This window comes from Tetrahymena thermophila, assembly GCF_000189635.1.
Source record: "Tetrahymena thermophila SB210 genomic scaffold scf_8254470, whole genome shotgun sequence".
Taxonomy (NCBI): Eukaryota; Ciliophora; class Oligohymenophorea; order Hymenostomatida; family Tetrahymenidae; genus Tetrahymena; species Tetrahymena thermophila.
In genome coordinates this window covers 174,333-200,773 of record NW_002476246.1, presented here as the reverse complement: position 1 = coordinate 200,773, position 26,441 = coordinate 174,333, and the positions used below count along the sequence as shown (strand labels likewise).

At 23.5% G+C, this 26,441-nt stretch overlaps 12 protein-coding genes across 12 annotated transcripts; 8 read left to right on the top strand and 4 right to left on the bottom strand. All coding sequences in view use genetic code 6, as the record gives it.

Moving 5' to 3' along the window:
* Positions 1 to 419: 419 nt before the first annotated feature.
* TTHERM_00630260 (glutathione S-transferase, amine-terminal domain protein) lies at positions 420 to 1,187 on the bottom strand (the record flags this gene model as incomplete). Its single annotated transcript, XM_001022752.2, has 1 exon — positions 420 to 1,187. One exon carries the CDS (start codon positions 1,185 to 1,187, stop codon positions 420 to 422), a length of 768 nt encoding a protein of 255 aa, XP_001022752.2.
* Positions 1,188 to 2,549: 1,362 nt separating this feature from the next.
* On the bottom strand, positions 2,550 to 3,176 carry TTHERM_00630270 (glutathione S-transferase, amine-terminal domain protein; the record flags this gene model as incomplete). The annotated part of the gene is made up of 1 exon (XM_001022753.1): positions 2,550 to 3,176. The coding sequence occupies one exon, from the start codon at positions 3,174 to 3,176 to the stop codon at positions 2,550 to 2,552; it is 627 nt and encodes a 208-aa protein (XP_001022753.1).
* Positions 3,177 to 5,943: 2,767 nt separating this feature from the next.
* On the top strand, positions 5,944 to 11,118 carry TTHERM_00630300 (tetratricopeptide repeat protein; the record flags this gene model as incomplete). The annotated part of the gene is made up of 1 exon (XM_001022755.3): positions 5,944 to 11,118. One exon carries the CDS (start codon positions 5,944 to 5,946, stop codon positions 11,116 to 11,118), a length of 5,175 nt encoding a protein of 1,724 aa, XP_001022755.1.
* Positions 11,119 to 13,291: 2,173 nt separating this feature from the next.
* TTHERM_00630310 (transmembrane protein, putative) lies at positions 13,292 to 14,148 on the top strand (the record flags this gene model as incomplete). The annotated part of the gene is made up of 2 exons (XM_001022756.2): positions 13,292 to 14,016; positions 14,106 to 14,148. The coding sequence occupies 2 exons, from the start codon at positions 13,292 to 13,294 to the stop codon at positions 14,146 to 14,148; spliced, it is 768 nt and encodes a 255-aa protein (XP_001022756.2).
* A 1,777-nt stretch (positions 14,149 to 15,925) lies between these two features.
* Positions 15,926 to 16,252, top strand: TTHERM_000630309 (transmembrane protein, putative; the record flags this gene model as incomplete). The annotated part of the gene is made up of 1 exon (XM_012799397.1): positions 15,926 to 16,252. The coding sequence occupies one exon, from the start codon at positions 15,926 to 15,928 to the stop codon at positions 16,250 to 16,252; it is 327 nt and encodes a 108-aa protein (XP_012654851.1).
* Positions 16,253 to 19,010: 2,758 nt separating this feature from the next.
* TTHERM_00630340 (transmembrane protein, putative) lies at positions 19,011 to 19,484 on the top strand (the record flags this gene model as incomplete). The annotated part of the gene is made up of 1 exon (XM_001022759.1): positions 19,011 to 19,484. One exon carries the CDS (start codon positions 19,011 to 19,013, stop codon positions 19,482 to 19,484), a length of 474 nt encoding a protein of 157 aa, XP_001022759.1.
* Positions 19,485 to 19,822: 338 nt separating this feature from the next.
* Positions 19,823 to 19,984, top strand: TTHERM_000630339 (hypothetical protein; the record flags this gene model as incomplete). The annotated part of the gene is made up of 1 exon (XM_012799396.1): positions 19,823 to 19,984. One exon carries the CDS (start codon positions 19,823 to 19,825, stop codon positions 19,982 to 19,984), a length of 162 nt encoding a protein of 53 aa, XP_012654850.1.
* A 704-nt stretch (positions 19,985 to 20,688) lies between these two features.
* Positions 20,689 to 21,015, bottom strand: TTHERM_000630338 (hypothetical protein; the record flags this gene model as incomplete). The annotated part of the gene is made up of 1 exon (XM_012799395.1): positions 20,689 to 21,015. One exon carries the CDS (start codon positions 21,013 to 21,015, stop codon positions 20,689 to 20,691), a length of 327 nt encoding a protein of 108 aa, XP_012654849.1.
* An 83-nt stretch (positions 21,016 to 21,098) lies between these two features.
* Positions 21,099 to 21,389, top strand: TTHERM_00630350 (hypothetical protein; the record flags this gene model as incomplete). The annotated part of the gene is made up of 1 exon (XM_001022760.1): positions 21,099 to 21,389. The coding sequence occupies one exon, from the start codon at positions 21,099 to 21,101 to the stop codon at positions 21,387 to 21,389; it is 291 nt and encodes a 96-aa protein (XP_001022760.1).
* Positions 21,390 to 21,722: 333 nt separating this feature from the next.
* Positions 21,723 to 22,856, bottom strand: TTHERM_00630360 (immobilization antigen; the record flags this gene model as incomplete). The annotated part of the gene is made up of 1 exon (XM_001022761.1): positions 21,723 to 22,856. The coding sequence occupies one exon, from the start codon at positions 22,854 to 22,856 to the stop codon at positions 21,723 to 21,725; it is 1,134 nt and encodes a 377-aa protein (XP_001022761.1).
* Positions 22,857 to 23,318: 462 nt separating this feature from the next.
* On the top strand, positions 23,319 to 23,988 carry TTHERM_00630370 (hypothetical protein; the record flags this gene model as incomplete). Its single annotated transcript, XM_001022762.2, has 2 exons — positions 23,319 to 23,482; positions 23,628 to 23,988. 2 exons carry the CDS (start codon positions 23,319 to 23,321, stop codon positions 23,986 to 23,988), a joined length of 525 nt encoding a protein of 174 aa, XP_001022762.2.
* Positions 23,989 to 25,580: 1,592 nt separating this feature from the next.
* TTHERM_000630369 (hypothetical protein) lies at positions 25,581 to 26,000 on the top strand (the record flags this gene model as incomplete). Its single annotated transcript, XM_012799394.1, has 1 exon — positions 25,581 to 26,000. The coding sequence occupies one exon, from the start codon at positions 25,581 to 25,583 to the stop codon at positions 25,998 to 26,000; it is 420 nt and encodes a 139-aa protein (XP_012654848.1).
* Positions 26,001 to 26,441: the final 441 nt, after the last annotated feature.

Genomic DNA, 26,441 nt, shown 5'->3' with positions numbered 1-26,441 from the left:
TTTTTTAATTAATTAACTTGAAAAAAAGCTCCGAGACCGGGAATTGAACCCGGGTCTCCTGCGTGACAGGCAGGAATACTAACCACTATACTATCTCGGATTTCATGAAATTTAAGAGCTTATGCTTAATTTTATTCTTCTTTTTTGGAAGTCAAGCATTTATTTTTTAACTATTTTCTATTTTGCATATTATTTATTGAATTTTTTTAATTATTCAATATTCAGATTTAATTTTAATAAAAGATACGCAAAAAATAAAGTATTTTATCTATTAATAGTTGTATGCTTTGTTTTTAAAGGTGTTAATTAAAATAAATTAATAAAAAATATAAAAGAAGTTTTAGATGAGAAAATAAAAGATTTTAAGAATCTAACAATAACAAAAATGATATAAATAAACATTGCAAAATATAATTTGTTCATTTGAAGTATCTATCAGATTAATGATATTTTTTAATGATGGGAATTTCTTCGAATCTTTTTAGCAAGGGATCAAAAGTAGAAGCGAATTCTTCATATTCTTAAGGATAGGTCTTTTTGAAGTTATTAATAGCTGTATAACCGAAGATGTCAGCTAAAGTTAACTTGTTGAAGAAGGAGTTTTTGTTGCCTAAAACCTTTTGTAACTATTTGATTTTTGGAATAATTTAAGTATTAAGATCAGTTTTCTTTTCTTCATCATTTTTTCTAGTTGATAAGAATATCTTGGAAATTAAATCATCGCATACATATCTTATATTATCTACTTTATATTTTAATTCGCCTTCTCCTTAAAGACTTTATTGGTTTGTTAATTATATCAAATAATTCACAATATTTTAAGACTCTGTAATTGAAAAGTCTCCGTGGATCAAGTAGGGAAGATTAGGGAAGTCTAATCCAAGCTCTAGTTTATCTTTTCCGAACCATTCAGTTGCAGTAGAAGGAGTGTATTTAGTTTCTGTGTAAGGGTAGTTTGCAAGCTCTAAGATGTATCTAATTGGCTAACCTCTCAAAGGGAAAGCCCAATAACCTAAAACTACCTTTTCAACTTGCTTTATTTCGTTAGTGCTAACTTAACCTGTAGAATTTTAACAACCCATTTAAAATATTTTCTTGTTTTTGTTTTTTTTGCTTTTTTAGTGCTTCTTGTTTATTAATTTATTTGTTTTATTTATTGATTGATTATATTTTTTTAACTTTATCATTTAAGTGCATTTAAGGTATGGCTTAGCTAATATTTATCAGAATTACTCATACTTATAGAATAAAAAAAGAAGAAATTATAAATAATCCTTAATTTAAAAGATTAAATTTGCTTTTTATTTTTTGAGCTAGCCTAACTTAGTACTATAAATAAATTTTTTTAATTTTAATAATTTACATTAAAAATTTATTCAGATTACTTTATCATTTTAATTAAATTAGTTTTGACGATTGCTTACTTTCAACCATCCTATTTATATTAAAGCTTCAGTAAATTCTAACAAAAGCTAATTTGTTAATCTAAAGTATATAAAATTATAATTAAGATTCATTTTCTTTAATTAAATTAGATTTTATACCAATTTACAATCTGACTATTGCGATAATAAAAAAGTTTCAGTAAATTTTATTTAAAAAAATAATAAATTTGTATCTTGAGTACATTTTTAAATAAATAGAAATTACAGCAATAATTAGATAAAGAATAATCAATACGCTTAAACCATTTACAAATAAATTTGCATAAAAATGTCTAAAAGTCAAAGCGCTTTTACAAAATAATTTAAAAAATACATTTAATTTAAAATGAAAATAGAATTATCATAATTATTTACAAATTGTTAGTCCTAAAAGACTATCGTATGATTATTCTTTTTTATAACTAAATTAGATAAATTAAATATACTCAAAAAAGTTTTTTTTTTAGATTAAGTCAGTAAGTAAAAAATATTGTGGCTATGTTAGTAAAATTTGTAGATCTATTTTTATATTTAGTTAAAATATTATTTAAATTCAATTAGAAAATTTATTTATTAAAGCATTGACTGGCATGCTTAAATTCTAAAAAACTCATATTTTTTTTAGACTATATCTTGAATGTATTTTATATCCTTTTTGAAAACTCAATTTTTTAATTTAGGTTACCCTTAATAAATTTATTTATAAACCAAAAAAGATATTTATAGCTATGAATTAGATTAAATATAATATATTTTGTCTCTTGAACATAGGCTTTTTGTCAAGTTTTTTCATAATTTTAAAACTTCTTCTCTATTTGTTTCTCATTTACATTTATGGAAATTTTAAATTGAAAGAATTAAAAATTTTATTTTTACTTAATTTAAACTAAGAAATTATTTTTTGTTTTTATTTGATTAAAAATTGTATTGTTTATTAAAGAAAATAAATACCAATTAACAAATAATTCAAAATAATTTTATTTGAAAGACAAAAAGAAGTTTAAAATATGAGTTGAATAATTCAATTTATTTATAGATCGGAATTAATTAATAATTATCAAAGTGGTGAAAAAAAGTGATCACAATATAAAATATGGAGTAAAACAATATTAATTATAATAATTATCAAGGCATTTTAGGATAACGATCAGAGTTGTGGTATTCTTTAATTAAAGGTATTTCTTCGAAGTTTTTCATGAAGGGGTCGAAGGTTGATGAAAATTGTTAGTATTCTTCATTGAACTTAAGCTTGAAGACATTGATTGCAGTGTAGGCAAATATATCAGCAAGAGATAACTTGTTGTCAAAGAAATAAACATTGTTTCCTAATTACTTGTGCAAGTATTTAAACTTAGGAATTAAAACGTTGTTTATTTCAGTTGTCTTTTCTTCTCCACTTTTTCTTGTGGCCAAAAATACCTTGCTAGTCAATTCGTCGCAGAAGAATCTAATATTGTCAATTTTGAATGTTTTTTAACCTGTTCCTAATAAATGTTGCTATTTAGTGATATCAATTGCATAGTTAACAATATTTTAAGATTCAGTAATCTTGAAATCTCCTTTAATAAGATAAGGCAAATTGGGGAAATCTAATCCGAGTTCTTGTTTGTCTTTACCAAACCAGTTAGATGCAGTGGCAGAAGTGTAAAGAGTTTGTTAATAGGGAAATTTAGCTAATTCAAAAATATATCTAATTGGTTATCCTCTTAAAGGGAGAGCCCAGTAGCCTAAAGTGATAGTATTAGAAGACATTGCTTGCTTTTTTTATTTTTATTTTTTTAATGTAGTACTTTTGTGGTTATTATTAATTTATTTGTTTTGATTTTTATTATTACTCTTTAATAATTTTTTAATCGCTTTTAAACATAATTTAATTCAAATATCAAATAGTACTTATTAATAGAATTGAGCAGAATGTTTTCTAAAGAACTGACAGAAAATAATCTTGTATTTAACATCTATTAATTTAATAAAACTAGTACTATTTATTAGTCTTGCTTTACAAGCATAAATTGATTAAATTACTCTTAACTTTCGAAAAACTACGCTGCTCTTAAATTCAATAAAATAAACCATTAATATCCATTTTAAATTATACCAAATTAATCTTGCTGAATTTATTTTCAAGTAATGCTTGTTTACTAAAAAAGTATATTTATTTGTATTAACTCTTCAAAAATGAGCGAATCTATTTTTGAGAAATTTTGTCAGTACTTTTCTTAAATCAATATCTAACAAAAATAAAATAATAAAAATATCAATAAATTTGAATATAATTTGTTTCTTTATTTGTGCTTTTATTAAATATATTGCTATTCTCTAATAATTATTTTGCAAGTAGAAAATATTTATTTAGTAGAGCAATCAATATTTTATTATATATTAAATAAAATTAAAAAAAGGTTTTAAAACAGTTTAGAGTTAGTTGACTAAATATTAGGCTAATATAAATCTTTAAATATCATTTATATAAATTTCATCATATAAAATACATCATTCATTCATTTATAATAAAAAACTAATTTTATGTTTAATTTTTGTTGGGTTTTAAGTTTTTAACTCTATCTAATACAGGAGAATTAAAAGATATAATTTAGAGTTGATAGATGAAAATAATAGAAAACTTTTTATCAAAGATTTAATTTTTTGATGAAGAAATCTTAATATTTTATCTAATATTTAATTTCGAATTAATTTTTTTTACATGTAAAATTAATCAAAAAATTTTTATTCAAGATTTCAGCTTAATGTAAAAATATGAATTATTATTTTTTGTTTATTCAGGTTCAAAAATTTAGAATTATTCATCAAATAATTAAATCTTTGATTAAACATTTTTTACTTATATTTTTCTTTAATCAGGGTTGAAACCTGTTTCAAACCTTTTTTTTATTTTTTTAAATTATTTTTAATTTCATTAAATAATATTTATTTTTCTTATATTAAATTTTTATTTCCTACTCTAGAAATATTTATCTGAGAATACCTTAAGTAGCTTCTATTTAGCTCTACTTAAAAAAATAAAAATAATATTTTATATTCATTTTATTTATGATATAAAATATTTTTATTTATTTTTTAAGAAATTGAATACATTTCTTAACTATTTATTTTCATGTCGATAATTAATTTTTCAATATAATGTAATTTTTTAAATCTAGTTTATTTTCAGCAAAATCAGCAGACTTAAAAGTTTATCTGAGAGAACCAAAACATTCTGAAATTGAATTTTGGGCTCTGGATATAACTCTTATTTTTAAAAAATTCATATGAAAATTCATAAAATATTTTTAATAAATATCAACTACATAATTTTTTGGCTTGAAAGTCCATTCTATTATTATTCACTAAAAATATAATGCATACAAATGCATAAATGTTCTCAATTCATTACTAAATTAATTAATTAATTACCTAATAAAAACAAATTTAATGAAAATTTATTCTGTAAATTTAAATTATTATTTTAGAGATAAGCTTTAAAAAATATCATTCCAAAAATAAAATTGATTTAATCAAAGCAAGCAAAATACTTTGTAGAAAATTTAATTTGACAAAATAACATTTTTAAAAATTTTAATTTAAAAGTTTAAATTAGAATTTTTAGTAAATAAGTTAGCCAAAATCAAAAAATTTTATGAAATTTTGCTTGATAAATTAAGTTTTATGAAGATTTACTAATAATCTAATTTATTTTAAACGTGAATTAATTAATATTTAAAAATTTAGTTAAAAAATTAAAAAAGCTCCGAGACCGGGAATTGAACCCGGGTCTCCTGCGTGACAGGCAGGAATACTAACCACTATACTATCTCGGATTAGATATTAATATACTAAGTTTGTATTTTATCATTTTATTCAATAAATTTCTCATTTTTAAAAAAATATTCAATTTATTTTTAAGATGAAAAATCAGTAGAAAAAAATAAATCTATTATTAAAAAAATAAAATAAAATTTTTGATATACGAGAAATTTAAGTGAAAGATTGATTGATTAATCAATCTATCTTCTCATTTATTTTCAAAATGTTCATAAAGATCTTAATTAAATGATGTAACAAATAATTACCTTCAAGTTCATGAATTATGAATACAATATATCATTCTTAATTTTTTTTTAATAAAAATTTTTAAATGAAACAATTAGTTAAAATGAATATTTGGAATTCACTAAATTTATTTTTGTTAAATTTTTAAAAAATATTACATTATTTTTTAATACTAGGTTTTATTTTATATTTATTGGATCAGTAAAATTTGATTTATTTTTTAAGATAGGAAACTCATTTTTCTATTAGTATCTATTAGAAAGATGAATACAATAAAATCAGTTCGCCATAAATATAGGTAAGTAAATAAATAAATAAATAGATAGATAGATAAATGATATAGATAGATAATCCTACATTCATCAAACAAATAATATCTAATTTTTATATTCACTAAATAATATTTAACACATTAAAAAAAAACACAAAATCAAGAGATATTATTAAGATAGCAAATAGATTTATATAAATGGAAAACTTTTCTTTTATTTCATAGTTTTCTTCAGCTAAGTAGGTATTTGATCACTATTAAGCAAAGAATGATTAAAATTAGTTAGATGATTCTCAGACATTAAATATTTCAAAGCATAATAATCCTGAGGATTAGGTAGATTTAGAGCAAAATATTTTAGAAAAGGCATAATAATTATTCAATCAGAATGACTATAAAACAGCGCAGATTTATTTCAATTAAATAGTTTAAGAAGATAGCAAAAATGTGTAGGCAATATAAAATTTAGCTTTATGTAATTTTTATCTAAAAAACTATGATGAAGGCATCCTATTGATGCAAAAAGCGATAGAAATGTAGCCCGATTATATTGATAAGCTTTATTATTATTTAGGATGCGCTTATTGTGACTAAAAACATTACATGCAGGGATTGGTCTATCTTGAAAAAGCGATGACTTAAAATCAAAATAATCAAGATGCTATTTTCATGCTTGGAAACACTTATTAAAATATTAGCTGCTTATAAATAGCCTAAAATTATTATAAAAAGCTCATTGAAATTGATTCTAGCAATTAAAAAGCACATTTTTAAATGGGTGAGACTCATTTTAAGATGCAAAATTATAAAGATGCCAGTGAAGCCTATAAGAAAGCTTGCAAAATAAATCCAGAAAATTATTATTTTTATTTAAAGCTAGGAACTTCTCAGTATAAAGAGCAAAATTTAGAGGAAGCTCTTAAGAGCTTGCAATAAGCAGTTGTCTTAAATAATAAATTTGCTAAAATAGGCAGTATTTTTTACAAGCTAATAGAAGCACTTGTAGAATAAAACCATCTTGAAAAATGCATTTAATATTACTTGAAAATGTTTGCTTTAAACCCTAAAAATGCCTCTTCATATTTTGTTCTTGGAGATATTTGCATCTAAGAAAAATAAATTCAAACTGCAAAGTTATTTTTTGAAGAAAGCGTCAAGTTAGATGCTAGTTTTTTAGATGGAATCAAAGCTCTTGGTAAACTCTATTTTGAGACAAATGAATTTGATTAAGCCATAAAAGTTTTTGAGAAAGGTCTTTTAATTGATTAGAATGAAGTTGATATCATTTATGATATTGGTTGCTGCTTGTTTGAATTGGATAAAATTTAAGAAGCCACTGAGTAGTTTAGGAAAGCTTTCCGTTTAAATACTATAAGTTATGAGGATGTTGATGGAAGTATGGTAAATAAAGGTATTTAGCTTCAAAAATCAAAAGAAAATATAAAATACTCACTAGAATATTTTAATTTTGCAATTTTAATTAACTCTAATAATGCTGAAGCATTCTATCAAAAAGGTTTATTATATGAATGTACTTGCAATTTGGAGAAGGCAAAAGAACATTTTGAAAAAGCACTCTAAATTTATCCATAGAATAGCAAGTATGCTGCAAAAGTAGATTTATTCGCATAGCTTGAAAAAGAAGAAAGAAAGGCAAAAGAAGCACGAGTTATTGATTGCAAGGAACTTATAAAGGAGGCCAAATAGTTATTTACAAATAAAGAATACTAAAAATGCATTGAAGTCTTATAAAAAATATCTTCTGTTAGTGATAATTTCCCAAAAGTAAACGAAATGCTTGGATATTCTTATGAACAAATAGGAGAGAATGAAAAGGCTTCATAACACTATATGAAAGCTTTATAATTAAATCCTAATGACTAGACACTTCTATTTAATTTAGGAAATTGTTTATTTAATCTAGAAAAGTATGACGAAGCTATTGAAAAATATAATATTCTCATACATCTCAACTAGAATAAGCCCTATGCGTATGAAAATTTAGCTGCATGCTACTATGAGAAGAAATAATACCAAGAGTCTATTTAATTTTATTAAAAGGCTTTAGAGTATAATAAAGTAGATCCTCTCACTAACTATGGATTAGGTAAAGCATTTTACTCAAATAACTAGTACGAAGAAGCATTGAAGTGCTTTTAAATTACTCTCAGTGCTGATCATGAAAATCCTAGTTGCTACACAAAATTGGCAAACACGATTACTATGCTGAAAAGTGATAGTTTGGTAGGGAAAATATTTAAAAAGAATTAAATTTACACAAAGGATGAGAAATCTAGGATGCTTTCTTTGATGGCAGGCGTTTTGTATGAAATGAAGCAATATTAGAAATCCATAGAAAAATGTGAGTAAGCAATCAATTTAGACTCTAAAAATTTTAATGCCTACTTAATCAAAGCAGCCTCACTAAAGGAGTTGTGTGATTTTGTTCATTCTTTAAACTAATTTGAGGAAGCCATAAAAATAAATCCAAATGATCCCGACTGCTACTACTTCTATGGACAAACTCTCGAAGCTGCCAATCTTCACATGAAAGCACTAGAAAAATATGACAAATCAATAATGCTGGCCTCTTAAACTGCTTCAGATGAAAAAAGCTTCAGTAACTTGAAATAGTTTTAGGCAGCAAAACAATGTATGGAAAATGTGATGATAAGATATCCTTAATTTTAAAACTACTTCAATGAAATAGGAAACAATCTTTTTGAGAAAAATGATTTCCATGGAGCTATAGAATGTTATAAATAAGAGCTTAGATACAATTCTAACGACTATGCTGCTATTTACAACATGGGTTTATGCTATAAAAATATTCAAAAAATTAACGATGCCATAGAATGTTTTTAGAAAAATATTATTAATAAGCACAGAGAATCTTGCCTCTAAATGAGTAAGTCAACCAAAATAGATTATTAATTTGTAGAAAAGCTGAAATTAGTTAGCGTTTCTTCAATGCAAGATTTATAATCTCTCATTAAACTAGAGCTTCTCAACAAAGAAAACTTAGATCTGAGCACTCCTCTCGAAAAATAGCCTCTTATTAGGTTAGTTTCTTAAGTTTAATAAATTGTAGCAAAAAAAGCAGCTAATTATGAAGATGATATCATGAAGCTTGGATAGCTGAATAGACTTGATGATTTAAGCAAAGTCTATAAAATTTTATTACTCACAGGGTTAGAAGAAAACTCTATCGTAGTTAATGTGAAACCAGAGTTAATGCTAGTTTTAATAGGCTAACAGTTGATATTTTTCAATAATTCAGTTAACCTTTTTTATAGCCCACTCAAACTTTTTGACAATATCATTCCCCACTTAAAAAATAATTTAAAAGATGTTGAGTCCTTCTTGAAGCTCGGAAATGGAGGAATTACAGCTTTTAAATAATAACCAATATTTCCTTAAGAAATAAACTTCCTGAAGGCAATAATTAGTTAATGTTTGAGCAAATTTAAAAATAGTTGGAGATATATCTCTCTCTGCATGAACTTTAAAATCTCAACAGTTTACAAAATTCATTTCTTTTAATCAATATTTAGATAAAAGAGCTTTAAACCCTTCCTTTAAATACAGAAAATAGAAAACATTTTTACAAATTAATCTACAAACGTCCAAAAGATTAACCTCAGAGTAGACAATTCTACATAGGATAAAAACATTATTTTAAAAACTTTAAAGTCGAAAAATTTTGATGAAGCTGTAAAAGAGTATACATTCTAAAATTGCATAACACATCGAAATATACATTCCTCTTACTTTTTTTAATGGAACGAAGATTAAAATAATGCTTCTATAACTTAGCCTTTGAAGGAGAGAAATCTCTACACTATTGACCAGCTGACGTACTAACAGTTTTTATCTATCATGCTAGATTGCTGTGAAGGTCTGTAACAACTCACTTTTTACAACATAGTTCATGCAGATATTAAACCTCAGAACATCTTTTATGATAATTAGAGAGCTCAAATAGCTGATTTTGGCTCATGCATAGTCTCGAACACTCAAAACAATGAATACACTCCAACTTTCTGCTCTCCAGAATCAGAGTCTTTTGAAAGTGGCTAAAGAATCACAACATCTTCTGATATTTACAGTCTTGGTAAGACCTTTTAGTTTATTGCTGAAAAATTCAAGTTACCTTGCTCTGGATCTATTCAAGCGATGATCTTGATGATGACAGAAAAAGAACCAACTAGAAGAATCAGAGTTCATGAATAAATTAAAATCATTTAATGCGAAATATTTGTTGAATTTTTATATTAATGTCTTGGTAAAGAAATGAGTCTCTAAAGATTTTATGAAGAGATTTCTTACATAATAGAAATGCGTAAAAAAAAATTAAGCACTAGTGACATGATTGTAGATATAATTGTGAACGTAGATAAAGTGAAATAGCTTATTGAAAAAAATAAGCTTTTTGTAAGAAGTTTATTTAACCAAAAATATCTTTATGTATTTTTAGTTATTATGAGCTGCAACGATGTAAGTGAAAAAGATTTACAAATTAAATAAAAAATTGACCAATTAAAGGAAGATTTTGAATAAGAAGCAGTTGAAATTGAGCAGTCAGCAATTAATTTTTTATCACAAATCTAATTGCTTTCACCTTAAGAATAATATCTAGAATATCTGTTAAACTTTAACTATGAAAAATTCATTCAAACTATTGCTTTCTTTGATAACATTAATTTCGAATAAGCTTATCTGTTGTCTATTTACCTTATCTGGAAAACTAATCTGTTTAACATAAGTATCCCAGAAAATATTACAAAAGAATTGCAAGAAATAGATTTTATGAAACTCTTTAAAAGCTTCTACAAGTAAGATAAATAAAAGTATGTAAATGACATAAAGAGACAAAAATAAATTAGTTCTTAGTTAATTGATGGAATATTTAATACATAAGAAATACAAAACCAATATAAAGCTAAGTACGAAGATATAATTTAAATAGAGTAGACTAAATTATTAGAATAAATTCAAAACTAACAAAATAATAACAACATCCTAGACCAATACAGTGAAACAGATGATGAAGTAGAATTGGAATCAATCAATAGTCTTTCTGCAGCAATGTCTTCATATAAGGACTCTTACAGGTATCCAGGCCCATTAAGTTGTGAAAAAATATTAGAAGAAGGTAGCGAATCCTAAGGCGCTGCTACTTCTAAATCATTCTTTTAGTATTCTGTTAGAATTTCACATAAAACTGATTTAAAATCTTCAAAAAGCTAGCACTTTGATGATAACTTAGATTCAGAAGATTCAGAATCTGTAAGAAGTTTACCAGCAATAAATATAGATGAAGAATCTCTCAACAATGATTTAACTGTAAGAAAAGGAAAAACAAATAATTGACTTAATTTTTAATAAATTTAAAAAAATAAAATTAATTAGTAATTTATTTATTTATATTTTTATTGTTATTATTTTTTTAAATAAATTTTAAATACCATAAAAGTTCATTTATTAAGATACCAAAAATATATTAAGCTCATTATATAAAATAACTTTATCAGATATTATTACATAAATTGATAATAAATAAAAAATAATTATTTTTAGAATAATAACAATTAGATATATTTATTTTTCTCTATAAATTTAAAATATAAATTTTATTTTTTTATGCAGCTTTAATTTTCAATATCTATTAGGATTTATCATTTCTTTTTATCAGGAAATCAAAATAGTATTATGTTAATTTATTAAATGAATTGAAATCGGTAGAAATTAGACAATTATTTAAGATATCGATCTGAAGAATTTATAATGGTAATGGTACCCCTATTACCTATTCTAATGGAAAAAAAATTGTAAATTTAATGATAAATTCAGGATATTATAATGAAGGCGTAAATTTTATTTGAACGTTTTAGCTTTCTCACTATCAATTATTATTTTATGTTGAAAATAAATTTATTTTTTAAAGGTTTAAAGAAAATTATTTTTTATATCTTTTTAGTGGAAATTAATTTTATTCAATAATCATTTAATAAAAGTAAAATAATGATTATTCTTCTTCTTTTTTTATTTGTAAATCTATGTTAATTTAAGATAAAATATATTGAAATTAATTTAGCTTTTTAAAACTTTGTTTTTTAGTTGAAGAAAAAGTAAATAAGTAAGTAAGTAAATAAGTATTTTTACATTTATTATTTTGTAGGAATTCTTTTAATAAATAAATAAGTAATAAATAAATAAATAATTTATTATAAAAGTTAAATTAAAAATTTATGATTGCAGTAAAACCAAACAAATATTTGAATTATATCATTAATTAAAATATCAAATTATATTTTTCATGCGACTGGCTGACTGCTAAGGTAAAAGTTAATAATAATACAAACATAATTCATTTTTTAGTAATGTACTTTTGCTTTTGATTTATTTAGTTTAATTTTGATTATCAAGTTTACATTTATAAATTTGTAATTTGCTTCTTATATTTTAGAGTAAATTAATTATGGTGAATTTGATTGTGAGCCTCTAATTTATATTATAATTTTTTTTAACAAAATATTGATTTCTTGTTTAAAGAAAAAAATTTCATATATAAAATTTAGAAAATTCAACAGAGTGAGCCAGCCTATCAAATTTAATATAGCAACTAATAAAGATTGTACTTGTCTTAAGCAAAGAGAACTGTAATTAGTCTTAAATTTAATAAGTATAAAAAAATTATTGCGCAGTAATATATAAAATATAAATAGTTGAATAAAAAAATAGATTTTTAAATGTAAACAAAATTTTTGTTTCCTGCATATTAGCTAATCTGTCTTTTACTATGCCTAATTATACTAAAATTAATTTAATTAAATTAGAATGAAATTATTATTTAAAAAGTGCTCAATCTGCTAATATAATTTAAAGCAGATTTTCTTTATTAAAATTAGGATATTTGGAATTCCATAATACCTGCGTATATATTTAATTTATAACTTATTGAAATAATTTTGTTTGCTTTCAAAGCCAGATAATCAAATTATTTCATCTAATTTTAGGATAGAAGTTTAAATATTTAATCATATTAAGATGATGTTTGATCAAGAGTTAGTTGGTTGAAAAGGATAAAATTAATGCAAAAAAAAAATAATTTATATTTAGCACATAGCTTTTATTATTAATTCATTGTAAAAATAAATCAAATTTACATTGAATAAATTACAATATCATTGAAATATTTTAATATAAGAAAAATGAAAATAAATATGATCTAGAGATAGATAATCATTTAAATAAAAAATCATAATAACTTCTTTCTGCTTAGAATAAATTAATTTGACTAACAATAAAATTTAGCTAAGTGAAAATTAAAATCTTTTCAGTACTAAATTAAAGAGTTTTGATCAACCACTGATAATAATTAATTGATCTCTAAATTAGATCTGATAATTTATAAAAGATATATTCAGCAGTAAATAAAAATCAATAATCTTTTATATCCAGATTTTAATCTATTAAGAATAACTTATTTAACTTAAAAATCAATATAATTTTTTATCAATTAAAAGAATTAAAAATTATAATTATGACTAAATAATTGGTTTTCTTCACTTTAACTCTGCTTTTAGCTACTTAGTGCTTTGCTTTTGTTAACATCAGAGGTTTTAAGTCGCTTTAGGATGTTTCATAGTGCAAATTACCATGCTATGATATAATTGACTAAGTAATGCCTGGAGCTATCTTAGGTATGAACTATAAGTATTCTGGTTCCAGCTACTAGAGGTGGTTTGAAAAAAGCAACATAAATTATTGTTGCGAATAAAAGAAAACTTATGATTTCCTAGATGGAATGATAGTACCTGATTTTATGGAAGTTGAGAAAGCTAATTTTGTCGATTAGGAATAAATTACATCTGAAATATCTCCTGCTCCTAAAACTGAGAAGTTCAAATACAAAATAAATATAGTTCATGAATTCTAAAGAAGAGCTCTTAATATTTCTGCAGATATGAATTAATTCAGAGTAAATATGACTAATGTAGAGTCAATCGTACCTGATATTAATTAATGTGATACTAGCTATGATATAGAAAATAAATGTTGGTTATCAGCTGTTCATCTCTTAGGAGAATAAGTTTTCACTAAATTAACTCTAGGAAGCTATCAAAAAGTTAATTTAACCATTTATACTAATTCAAAGTATGATTAAAAGCAGGCTATCCAAATTTATAAGACTTATATCATTGAAAAGGGTCTTGAAAACATAAATGAGGCATTTAAAAGTGATGAAAGCCCTTCGATTGCAGTTAAGTATTATGGGTGTATCAATTTATTATCAAGTAAAAATTGGAATGAATTCTTGAATAATCTAAGCGCTAAACATTATATTTATGCATTAGATTCAATTACTTAAGAAAGTTAATTATAATTTAGCGCAATTGATTCGTTTCATCTTTTTGATAAAGAATCTTCTGAAATATAATAATGTGCTCAAAAGATATATCATATTTTATTTTAATGAACACAAAAATAAATAAATAAATTTTTCTTTTTATAATAAAAACTATATTAAATTTGTTTTAAAATTTATATTTTTTAATATTTTCAAGATTAGATTTTATGGATAATTAAAGATTTTAAATATCTATGTTAATTTAAGATAAAATAGATTCAAATTAATTTAGCTTTTTAAATGTTTTTTAGTTGAAGAAAAAGTAAATAAGTAAGATTTTTACATTTTTTATTTTCTTAGAATTCTTTTAATAAATTAGAAATAATTTATTTTAAAATTTTTATTGCCTAAGCTGTCTTTTAATAAGCCTATTTTTTTTTCTTCTAAAATTAATTTAATTATATTTGAATGAAATTATTATTTAAAATGTACTCATTATAATTTTCATTTAAATATCTATGATTATTAGTAAAAGCCCTTATCATTATATAGTTGTCTATATTTTCATGTAAATTTCCAAACAAAGTAGGAGAAAGCAAATTTTGTTTATGTGTAGGCAAGTCTACTTACTTATCTCTACATTTTTAAAAGTTATTCTATATTTTATTTATTTATTTATTTATTTATTTATTCTATTTTTAAATTTTTGTTTTTTTATAAATTATCCTTAATTTTTATTTATTTTATAACTTATTCATTTAATCAAAATAATTTCATTTGCTATCAAAGCCAAATAATCAAATTATTACATACAATTTTCGGATAGAAGTTTAAATCTTTTATTGTATTAAGACAATACTTGATCAGGAGATGCTTGAAAAGGATAAAATTAATGGTAAAAGAAAGATAATTTATTTTTAGCACTGCTTTTACTAATAATTCATAGTAAAAATAAATCAAATTTACATTGAATAAATTACAATGTCATTAATAAATCTTAATATAAGTTGAATGAAAATAAATATGATTTAGAGATAATCATTTAAAAAAAAAAATTATAATATACTATGTGAACTTTTGAACTTTTGTTGAATAACTTCTTTGTGTTTATAATAAAATAATTTCACTAATAATAAAATTTAGATGTGTAAAAATTAAAACTTTTCAGAACTAAATTAAAGATTTTTGATCAGCCACTGATAAGAATTAAATTTATCCTAAATAGATCTGATAAATTATAAAAGATTTATTCAGCAGTAAATAAAAATTAATAAACTTTTTATATCCAGATTTTATATTTTTAAGAATAACTTAATTTACCTAAAAGATCAATATAATTTATAATCAATTAAAAAGAATTAAATATTATAATTATGGCTAAATAATTGGTTTTCTTTGCTATAACTTTGCTTTTAGCTACTTAGTGCTTTGCGTTTGTTAACATCAGAGGTTTTAAATCGCTTTTTTAGGATGAGTCATAGTGCAAATTACCATGCTAAGATATAATTGACTAAGTATTACCTGGAGCTATTTTAGGTATGAACTATAAGTATTCTGGTTCCAGCTACTAGAGTTGGTTTGAAAAAAACAACATAAATTATTGTTGCGAATAAAAGAAAACTTACGATTTCCTAGATGGAATGATAGTTCCTGATTTTATTGAAGTTGAGAAAGCTAATTTGGTTGATTAGGAATAAATTACATCTGAAATATCTCCTGCTCCTAAAACTGAGAAGTTCAAATACTAAATAAATATTGTTCATGAATTCTAAAGAAGAGCTCTTAATATTTCTGCAGATATGAATTAATTCAGAGTTAATATGACTAATGTAGAGTCAATCGTACCTGATATTAATTAATGTGATACTAGCTATGATTTAGATAATAAATGTTGGTTATCAGCTATTCATCGCTTAGGAGAATAAGTTTTCACTAAATTAACTCTAGGAAGCTATCAAAAAGTTAATTTAACCATTTATACTAATTAAAAGTATGATTAAAAGTAGGCTATCCAAATCTATAAGACTTACATCATTCAAAATGGTCTTGAAAACATTAATAAAGCATTTAAAAGCAATGAAAGCCCTTCGATTACTGTTTAGTATTATGGATGTATCGATTTATTATCAAGTAAAAATTGGAATGAATTCATGAATAATCTAAGCGCTAAACATTATATTTATGCATTAGATTCAATTACTTAAGAAAGCTAATTATAATTCAATGCCATTGATTCTTACCATCTTTTTGATAAAGAGTCTTCTGAAATATAATAATGTGCTCAAAAGATATATTAGATTTTATTTTAATGACCTTAAAAATAAATAAATAAAAATGTCTTTTTATAATAAAAACTATATAAAATTTATTTTAAAAATTATATTTTATGGATAATTAAATATCTTAAATCTAAAAATATTAAAAGTAAGATAAAGTAGTTTTTATAACTATTATTTTTGAGCAAATTTGATAAAAAATATGTATATCTCTTTAAACTAACATTTAAGCATTAAGTTATTTTAAAATCACAATTTTTAAAATTAATTTATTAAATTTTGCTTATTTTATATAATACAAAAAATTTTATTTAGTAAACTTTGAAATTGTTTTTTTAATTGTTGAATTTTCTATTAGAAATTTCTTTTCATATGAAAGGTTTTCTCATTAAATTAATATAATTAAGTTTTTAAATATAAACTTAAAGATAAACTTCTTAGAAAGAAGAATTAATAAGTTATCATGAATTATTTTGAATAAAATTAAGTTAAGTGATAATAATTTCATCTCTTCATGTCTCTCATTTTTTGAATACATCATATAGTAAATTAAATAGAAAAATAATAATATCCTTATAAGTTATAACTTAGAGTATTTAAACTTAAAATATATTTATAATCAAAAAGATATCAAAATTAAATTTATTTTTAGTGTTTTCAAATTTATTTTAGTATTAAAAAAAACTAATTTTTATTGAAATAAAATTAAAATGATTTAAGAAAAAGTTTTTTTCTAAACATTTATTTGGGATATAAACAGAGATTTCTAATTTTTAATATAAAGAATAATTTAAGAAATACAAATGTTAATTAGAAATTTAAATAATTAATTCAAATACATTTTTATTTTTAAATAATAAATATTGTGATTATTAAAAAGTTGATTATAAAAAAATGGAATATTTATTTGATCGTTAGAATCAAATATGTGAAAATTCAGGAATAAGTCATTTTTGTATTTATTTATTATATTCTAATAATACAAAAGAAAGGTTATGTTTGTTTTTTATTTGTAAAATTTAATTAATCCTTCATAAAATTTTTTTTATAATTAATTTATATTTAAAAATAAGAATAAGATTTATACTTTGTATAAGTAATATTATTTAATTTATCATAAAATTTGATATATAAAAGAATAATTAAGATTAATTATTGAAGAGTTGATCTTTATGTTTCACTCACTTTTGTATTAGTAATTAGCTTTTACATTTTTTATTTACTTATGGTATTTTGAAAATAATACAATAAATATTATTAAATTTTTAAACTAAAAAAATTATTTGGAATCACAATAACAATAAATATTTTATCAAAGTAATAAAAAATTATTATATTTAGTCAAATTTAAAACTTTTAATATCGTTGTCATTTATTAATTATATGAAATGTTTACCCATTTAATATTTATGAAATAGAAAATTGTCTTAAATAATACCAGATGTCAAAAAATAATTTATTAGACTGTCAATTCAATTTAAGATATTATATATATTTAAATAACATCTTTAAAATATATTTAAAAAATAAGATAGGATTAATTTATCAATTATTAATTGCTAAAAAAATAGATTCAAATATATTTATTAAAAAAGAAAATTATAAATAATTATTTTAATCATAATCTACTTACTACATAATAGTTTTTTTAATAGAAAAATGTTACTTATAAATAAAAGTATTTCTAAAAAATGATATCATATCATATAACTATATTTTAGAAAGGCATTTATTTGGGTTTAATATCTTATCAAGAATTTAATCTGAATAACTTATTATTCTGAAATCAAATTTATTAAAAAAGAATTCTTCTCAATAATGAATTTTACAATCTTTTCTTAAAGTAATTGAAATTAATCATATTTATGACAAAATTAAGTAGTAAACCTTTATTTAATTGCTTAAATATGCTCTAAGTAACTATGTACCAATACAATCAAATTTAAAAAGTAATTAATTACAAGAATTTTTTTATATTATAAAAATTAGAGTGAACTCAGCAGCTGTATTTAATTTATAAGATTTAGATAAAAGTTGCTTGAATTATCTGCTAACCGCTCTAAATAACTATATGATCTATTTCTTTGGTACTTTATTTATTAAAACTTCTTTTTACAAATAAAATTATTTGATCTTCATATCTTTCTTTATTTCATTATTTAGATAAATTCTGAATAATTAAAATATGCAATAATGAATGTATTTTAAAGGTATTTAAAGGCCGTACACTTAGAAAATTAAATTTCAATAATATTAAGCTCTCTCATTTACATCCAATTATTAGTTGTAATTCAAAAATGCATTCATTATAGACAGTTATTTATTTAAAAAGGATTAATTAATTTTGGTGTTAGGATATTAGAAAAAATAAATAAATAAATAAATAAGTATATGATCTCATTCTATTTCATTAAATATTTATGATATCTCAAATATATTTTTTTATAGGATTTGATCTAAGTTCAAGTGGAAATATTTGGTTTATTTATTCTTAAAAAATAAAATTATGTGCTTAGATTGAAGATTGCCAAAAACAAAATAAGCTTTAATTAATTGTTTAAAGCTTCTATTTGACTCCATCACTAATAAATATAAATTATAATTAAAAAAAAAATTAAAAGTAAAATAAATATAAGATGAAAATATTATTGATATTCCTAATTTTATTCTCCTTTGCTTATTGTGCTTTATACTATCCTATTTATATTGGTGATTCGAAAAATACCAATGATGTTAGTACTTGGAACTTTGAAAATACCTAATATTTTTACCGTACTTTCAAGACAAGTGTTTATGGTTATATCATAAATAATGATGGGAATTATGTTTTTCAACTCGCAACTTCTTCTCCTAACACTGATTCAATAGTAAGAATTCCTCTCACTCCTGATAAAAATACAACATAAACTGGAATTATTTTCTACTCTTAGTTCTAATAAAATGAACTTTTTGTGATTTTAGATTGCAATTAAAAAGCTGCCCAAAAGCTCACCAATTTATGTACTCCTACTTGTACTAAATTGGCTGGTAGAATTTATTAAGGTCTATTCAATTATGGTGGTACTTGTTTAGAATACTCAGGATTCGGTCCTTCTCCATTTGCAATCTGATTGATATATATATATATAAGTATTTCTATTGGAAAAATTGATCATGTTAGGTTTTAATAATATTAATATGATAACAAACTTATCTGTAATTACTTTTTTTTTGAAATTTTTAACTTTTTACTTAATTAGATCCATTTATTTCAGCATTAGCATGTATGTATGTATGCTATTTGTAAATTAAATTTCTTTTTTATTTTAATTGTTGAATAGTACAAAAAATAAATCAGATATTTATTTAAAACTATTTGTAAGTTTAATTGTATTTTAAGTTAAAAGGTTCTTATGTAAAAAATATCTAAGTAAGTTCAATACATTTTTTTACTTATTTAATAAAATAAATGAAACCATAATGTGTTTATTTATACGTTAAAAAAAAAATAGAAACAATAATTAAAATTCTGCAGCCTAAGAAAATAGATGGTGATAGGTCATCAAGATCAAGATCAGTAACACCACCTCTTAATATAGCAGCAAAAACCAAAATGTTCAGTTAACATTGAATTAAAGTCATCAACTTTTCATAGATAAATTTACTTTTTTAAGTAATTTGAAATGGGAGAATGCTTATATTTATAAATTTAGTTTTCATATAATGCTATTATTACTTCTTCTTGGCTCGAAGATATTAAAATACTCGATATTATCTTTAAACGTATTTGAATCTCGTTCTTTATCGCCATTTTATTTATTTACTTGCTTTTTATGCCAATTATAAAATTGCATTTATTCCTCTTAAGCAAAACAAAACTAAACTGCATTCAAACTTTGTTGATTATTATAGTAATCATTTTTATAAGCTTATCAATAAATCTATAATTTATGTTGGGTATTTATTTAAATTTAGCTTACATAAATTATGTAATGTATTTATATTATACTGATTTACTTTTATTTTTAAATTTAATTTTTACCTTCTTTAAACATTAATTATGTGGAGTTTGATATTTAGATTATTGCATACATGCTTTATTAACTCTAATTTAAACATCAGAAATTTAATGCTACTCTTCATATTAAGTCTTCAAAATTAGTGGTAATTAGTATTTTATGCTAAATAACTGGGCCACAACATATAAAGGCAATATATAAACTATAAATTACTAACACAAATTTTAAAACAATTAAGATAATCTACTATTATGTCATTTATTTGGAAATAATTTGCTTTCTGCAAACTAACTCTCACAACCTCGACACACTCTCATCAGAAGTGCAGTAAATTCACACATAATAAACATTTTTATATTAGCTTGTGGTCGTAAAATTACATTTTAGTTTTCAAATTAAATTGTCTAAAGACAACTTACAATCTATCTTAAATTGCATTAATACCAAATTTTACTTGAAATGCATAGTGATTTAATTTTCCTAACAAGTTTTCATTCTAGAATTCGATTTAAATTAGCATATTTGAAGTCTTTATTACATTTATAATCAGACAAATTTCTCTCTTTTGATTTAAATTAAAGTATTCTTAAATTTAAAATTTGTATTCTTAAAAATTTTGTTCAAAATGAAAATATACCTACATAATAATACTATTCTGTTTAAGAAAATTATCGTTTTTTCATTTATCTGCTGCAGTAGCTCCAATTAATTAATTGAGTCTTTCTGATGAGAGCCCTACTAATAGTACACAAAGGTAATTGCTCAGTAAAGATTGTTAGTCAAGCAAAAACAGGTCTTTGTACTTAATACAACCTAAATATCCACAGCAGTAGGCTTTTATTGCAACATTAAATGGAACCATATTAAGCTTTATTCGCCTTAGAGTTATTTTAGGACGCCATGTGCATAACTGACTCTAGCTTATTGAATCTAAATTTGGATCCTGATGTTCTTCTTTTCCTTATTCGCTGCTTCATAAAGCTTAAATCTAAAGTAACCGTTTTTCACGTGCACTGACTTCTATTAATTATTCTTTCTTTTTTAAAGTGAAAAAACCAATTACTCTAATGACCAAAATAAAATATTTTTTAAATACTTTCTAGGGTCAAGCTCTGCTAGTCCCTTGGAATCTACAAATCAGCTTAGTTTAATTAAAATGAATACAATTGGTAAAGGTTGGGAAAAAAGAAAGAAAGAAATATTATTTGAACAGAAAGAAAGTAATAAAACCATTCATTGATTCTTAACTCATTAGTGCAAATAAATATAACACAGACAAACAAAAAATCAAATATTGGGTAATTAAAGTGGGGAATAATCGTAATTAATCAATCAAGCAACCAAGCAAAATCAAATTAACACAACTAGAGATAATAAAGCACCAAAGATACTGAGGACGACAGCATTGGTACTATTAGCTTTACAAGGAGAGGCAGCAGAAGCAGAACCAGTGTACCCAGTCTTGCAGGTGCAGGTATTGGCAGAAGAAGAGAGAGTATTTGCATTAGTATCGTTGCAAGTGCATGCACTGATATCAGTTTTGGAGCCAGCAGCAGATTTAGAATCAGTAGGGCAGGCACCACATGTTAAAGGTGCACCACTAGCTGAAGACTAATAATAGTTGGCAGCACAACTGTTACAGCCAGCGGCAGCAGTAGCACCAGCAGTAGACCAGGTATTGCTGGTACAGTCACTGCAAGAGCCAGAAGTAACTCCAGTGCCGTAAGTACCAGCTCTGCACTTGCAGGTGGTATCACCAGCAGCTAAGGTGGCAGCCTTAGCATCAGCGCAAGTGCATCCGGTAATAGCTGTTTATCCAGGAGTAGAAGCAGCAGAACCAGTAGGACAGGCAACACAACCGCCAGAAATGGTAGCATCCCCGTAATAGTTAGCAGCACATTTGCAAGTATCAGTTGAAGCAGCAATGGCAACTGAATTAGTAGAGTTACAAGCACAATCAGTGACAGCAGTCTTTCCGGAAGCAGATGTGGTGGAACCAGCAGGGCAAGTTTGGCAACCAGTAGCAGCACCAGAAGTAGTAGCAACAGTACCGTATGTACCAATCTTGCACCCGCAGGTACTAACAGTTTAAGACAAAACGGCTGCATTGGTATCGTAGCAAATACAGAAGCCAGGAGCAGTTTAGATTGCTGATTAGGAGTTAGGAGGACATGCAGAGCAAGTAGCAGCAAGATTAGTTCCAGCAGCAGCGGTCATGTATTAATTAGCAGGACATCTGTTACAAACGCCTTTGTCAAGACCAGATTTAGTGTTTGTGTTAAGTCCAGGGGTATCAGTAGTAGCGCTACCATCGCATTTGGTGCAAGTACCACCTACAGCAGCAGCTGTAGTGTCTCCGTAGTAACCTTAATTACAAAGGCATGTGCCACTACCATTATCAGTTGCATTTGTACCACATGCAATAGCATTGGCAACTCCAGTAAAGGCAAGGAGTGCAATTAAAGCAAAAACGGCTTTGTTCATTTTTTAATATTAGATGATAAATCTTTTCTTTTTTTAGATTATTAATTACAAAAAGTTTTGTTTGTTTTTTTTTATATATTTTTAGGTTTAGGGTTATTTGAATTTGCACGAATAAGTATTGGTGATTAATAATTTAGATTATTCTGTCTTTGAGTGGGCTTGCCTCCATTTCTGAGTCTTCCCGACAGAGACAGATTTTTATTTATTTTCTTTTAATGGCACGTATTTTTGATTTTTAAATTAAATTGGAGACAATTTTTAATAATCTTCAATCAAGGGACTGGAGTAAGAAAGGTATTTTTATTTTACTTGCTTTTTATGTCATTCTCGAGTATTTAAATCTTGTTGGATGGTATGCAAATAAAGCAGTCTTCTCAGCCAGCTAATTGACAGATTATCTAGCTTGCTTACGAGCCACTTTATGGGTTTGCATAATCGCATAGATTGTGTACAGGCTGACAAATGATTTATTATTGCAAAAAGCCAACAATGAAAATAGAGAAAGCGAAGTGCATGCATATAAAAATATATACATCTTAGCATACAAGAAGTATAGAAAACGAGGGAAGTGTTTGGCATGATTTCTAACCAAAACCACAATAAAATAATGCAAAGACATATTCTAGGTATTCATTTAAGTGTCTTTTTATTAACATTTCGTGGTATATATATATATAGAAAAATATTTTTTTTTTTTTAATTTCATTTTAGTTTTAGTTTTAAAAGAAAGTTATTTGAATAAATTTAGGAGAAATTATTTAAATCTAGTAGATATGATTAACCCAAAAACTCAAAAAATGGTACCACTAAAGTTGCAAAGCCATAAAATAATGTTGATGATAATTTAAAAATGGATGGTATTAGTTAAATTGTTAAATTGAGCTAGATTTTGATGAATTTGTTAAGAAAATAGAATAAAAGCTTTTTTAAGTTTGGCTAAAAGTATGATGATGATGACGAAAATGAAAATGAGGATAGAAACACAGCTCCTTTCTCATAGAATATTGTTATAATTGATGCAATGCTTAAAGATATATAAAATACTTTAAAAGAAATCAGAATGAGTTATGGTGTGGTTGAAGATATTACTAATGTTGCCTAAACTAAATTAATTAAGAAATATTAGTATTGAGCATTTATTAATTTAATTACTTATTCTAAAAGGATTGCTGGCTACTAATAAGTATGTCAATGAATGAATGGATGAGTAGATTAGATTAAAATAAAATAAAGTAAATTAATTAAATAAATAAAACTAAATTAAAACTGAAGTTGCTTCTTGCTTGCTATGTTATAATGTTGAATATATTAAATACATTGAACTCCTAACTAATTATATAATTTTTTTACCAAGACCTGAAACATATGTGGCTTTACCATTTTTATTTATTTGTTCTTAAAATGTGTTTGTTTTTTTGTTTGTATGTTTAAATAAATAAATAAACTTGGATAGCCTAATATGAAAATATTTTCAAGTTGGATTAACTAACTAACTAACTAACTAACTAACTAACTAACTAACTAACTAACTAACTAACTAACTAACTAACTAACTAACTAACTAACTAACTAACTAACTAACTAACTAATTAACAAACTAACTAAATGAATGAATGAATGAATGAATGAATAATTTATTTGAGTTTAATAGACATTTATTTGGATTATTATTCATTTTATTTGCTGTTTTCAAATTTAATTATTAATTTTCTTTTTCTCATTTTTACATTTTGTCATTTTCAATATTTTTATTTACTTTTTAAAAGTCACAATAAAGTTAAAGGAGCTGATATTTGTGGATTAGGACTTGGATTGCCATAATTTTCTAATCTCTAAACTTTGATTCTTGACCTAAAGTAAAAATAGTTTCAACATTAATTACTATACATCTTAGAATCAATAAAAAAGATTTATTTTTTTATGAACAACTTACACACTGACTAATTTAAGGTTGGTTTATTTGATATTTGTTTAGTTTATTTACTCATTCATTAATTTTTATCTGTAATTTCATATTGAATTCAAATTTTTTAGTTTTCTCATATTTTTTAAATATTTCTTTATTCAATATTTATTTTATTATTTTTTAAAAGTTACAATAATATAAATGAAAAGAGAGTATCAAAATTAAGACCAAAACTTTCAAAGCAAAAAGACGGTCACTCTTATATTAATATAATATCGATTTAATGATTACTTTTAGTAAAGTTGTAAATGTTAAATATTTTTAAATGATCTAATTACAGTTATACATTAGAAAATTGATGAAAATTATTATTTGAAAAATTACAATTAATTTAAACTTAATTTAGAATCAAAAAATAAATAATTTTGTCTAAATATAAAACTTGTTTATCTATTGTAATCAGATTAATTTTATCCATTTGATAAAATTTTTAATTATTTTATTTAATTTAAAATATGTTGATTTATAAAAAATTAATTTGTTTAATAATTTCATAAACTCTCTTTAAACTTTTAACAATTGAACATTGAGTTTTTACCTTGCTTAGATTTTGACTTCATTTGTTTAAACATAATTTATTTATTAATAATTCAATAAAAATAAAAGATAGACTATTTGCTATAAATGTTTTTAATTTACCAATTAATAATGGAAATTAGTATTATTTTAGCATAAGTAAAGGTTAAATAAAAATTGTAATTTATGTAAAATATTAAAATATTTATTTATTTATTTCTTAATTTTGTAAGTGATAGCTTATGAATCGAGCTAAAGAGAGACATAAACAATTATTAACAACTAAATTACAGAGTTTTTTTGAAGGGAGACTTTTCAACACAGAGAACCTGATTGTTGTAGCTAATCCAAAACGAAAACCTTAATCAACCCTTATTGAAAGAAAATTCTATTAACCTTATTTGCCTTTCGGTTAGAAAACTTAACTTAAAATTTCAAATCCAAATATCAAGTCATTGACCACATTACTTCCACGCTTTAATGAAGGCGTTATATCTACAACACTAGGATTCTCTATTATTCCTACGGCTAAATGTGGTATCCCTACTATTCTACCCCCAGTAGAATAGAAATATACTTTACCTTTTAAACTTTGTAAAACTTATTAAAAAATAGCAATCGTAAATCTACCTAAAGAATAAAAAGTGAAAATAAATTACTGAATCTCTACAGTTCTATCTAGCTATGGTTTAATCTATATGATTAAATAAATTATATTTCTATACTTTTCTTTTGTTTTTTTTATATTTAGATAATACCAAAATAAAAAAAGCTCCGAGACCGGGAATTGAACCCGGGTCTCCTGCGTGACAGGCAGGAATACTAACCACTATACTATCTCGGATTTGATAGAATAATTCAATATGAACATAGTTTTTTAAAATAACATTTTCTCTTAATTCATTTTTATCATTTGAAATAATTAAATATTTTTAGGCAAAATATATTGCTCTAAATCATTTTTTTATTTTTAAAAAAAAGTAATTAATTTATTTATTTATTTATTTTGTTTTGAAGTAAATAAATTTTAAAATGACTATATTTATTAGAAATATATCCAAAATTATAAATAAATATAATAATTTGTAACTAATAAAGAGTAT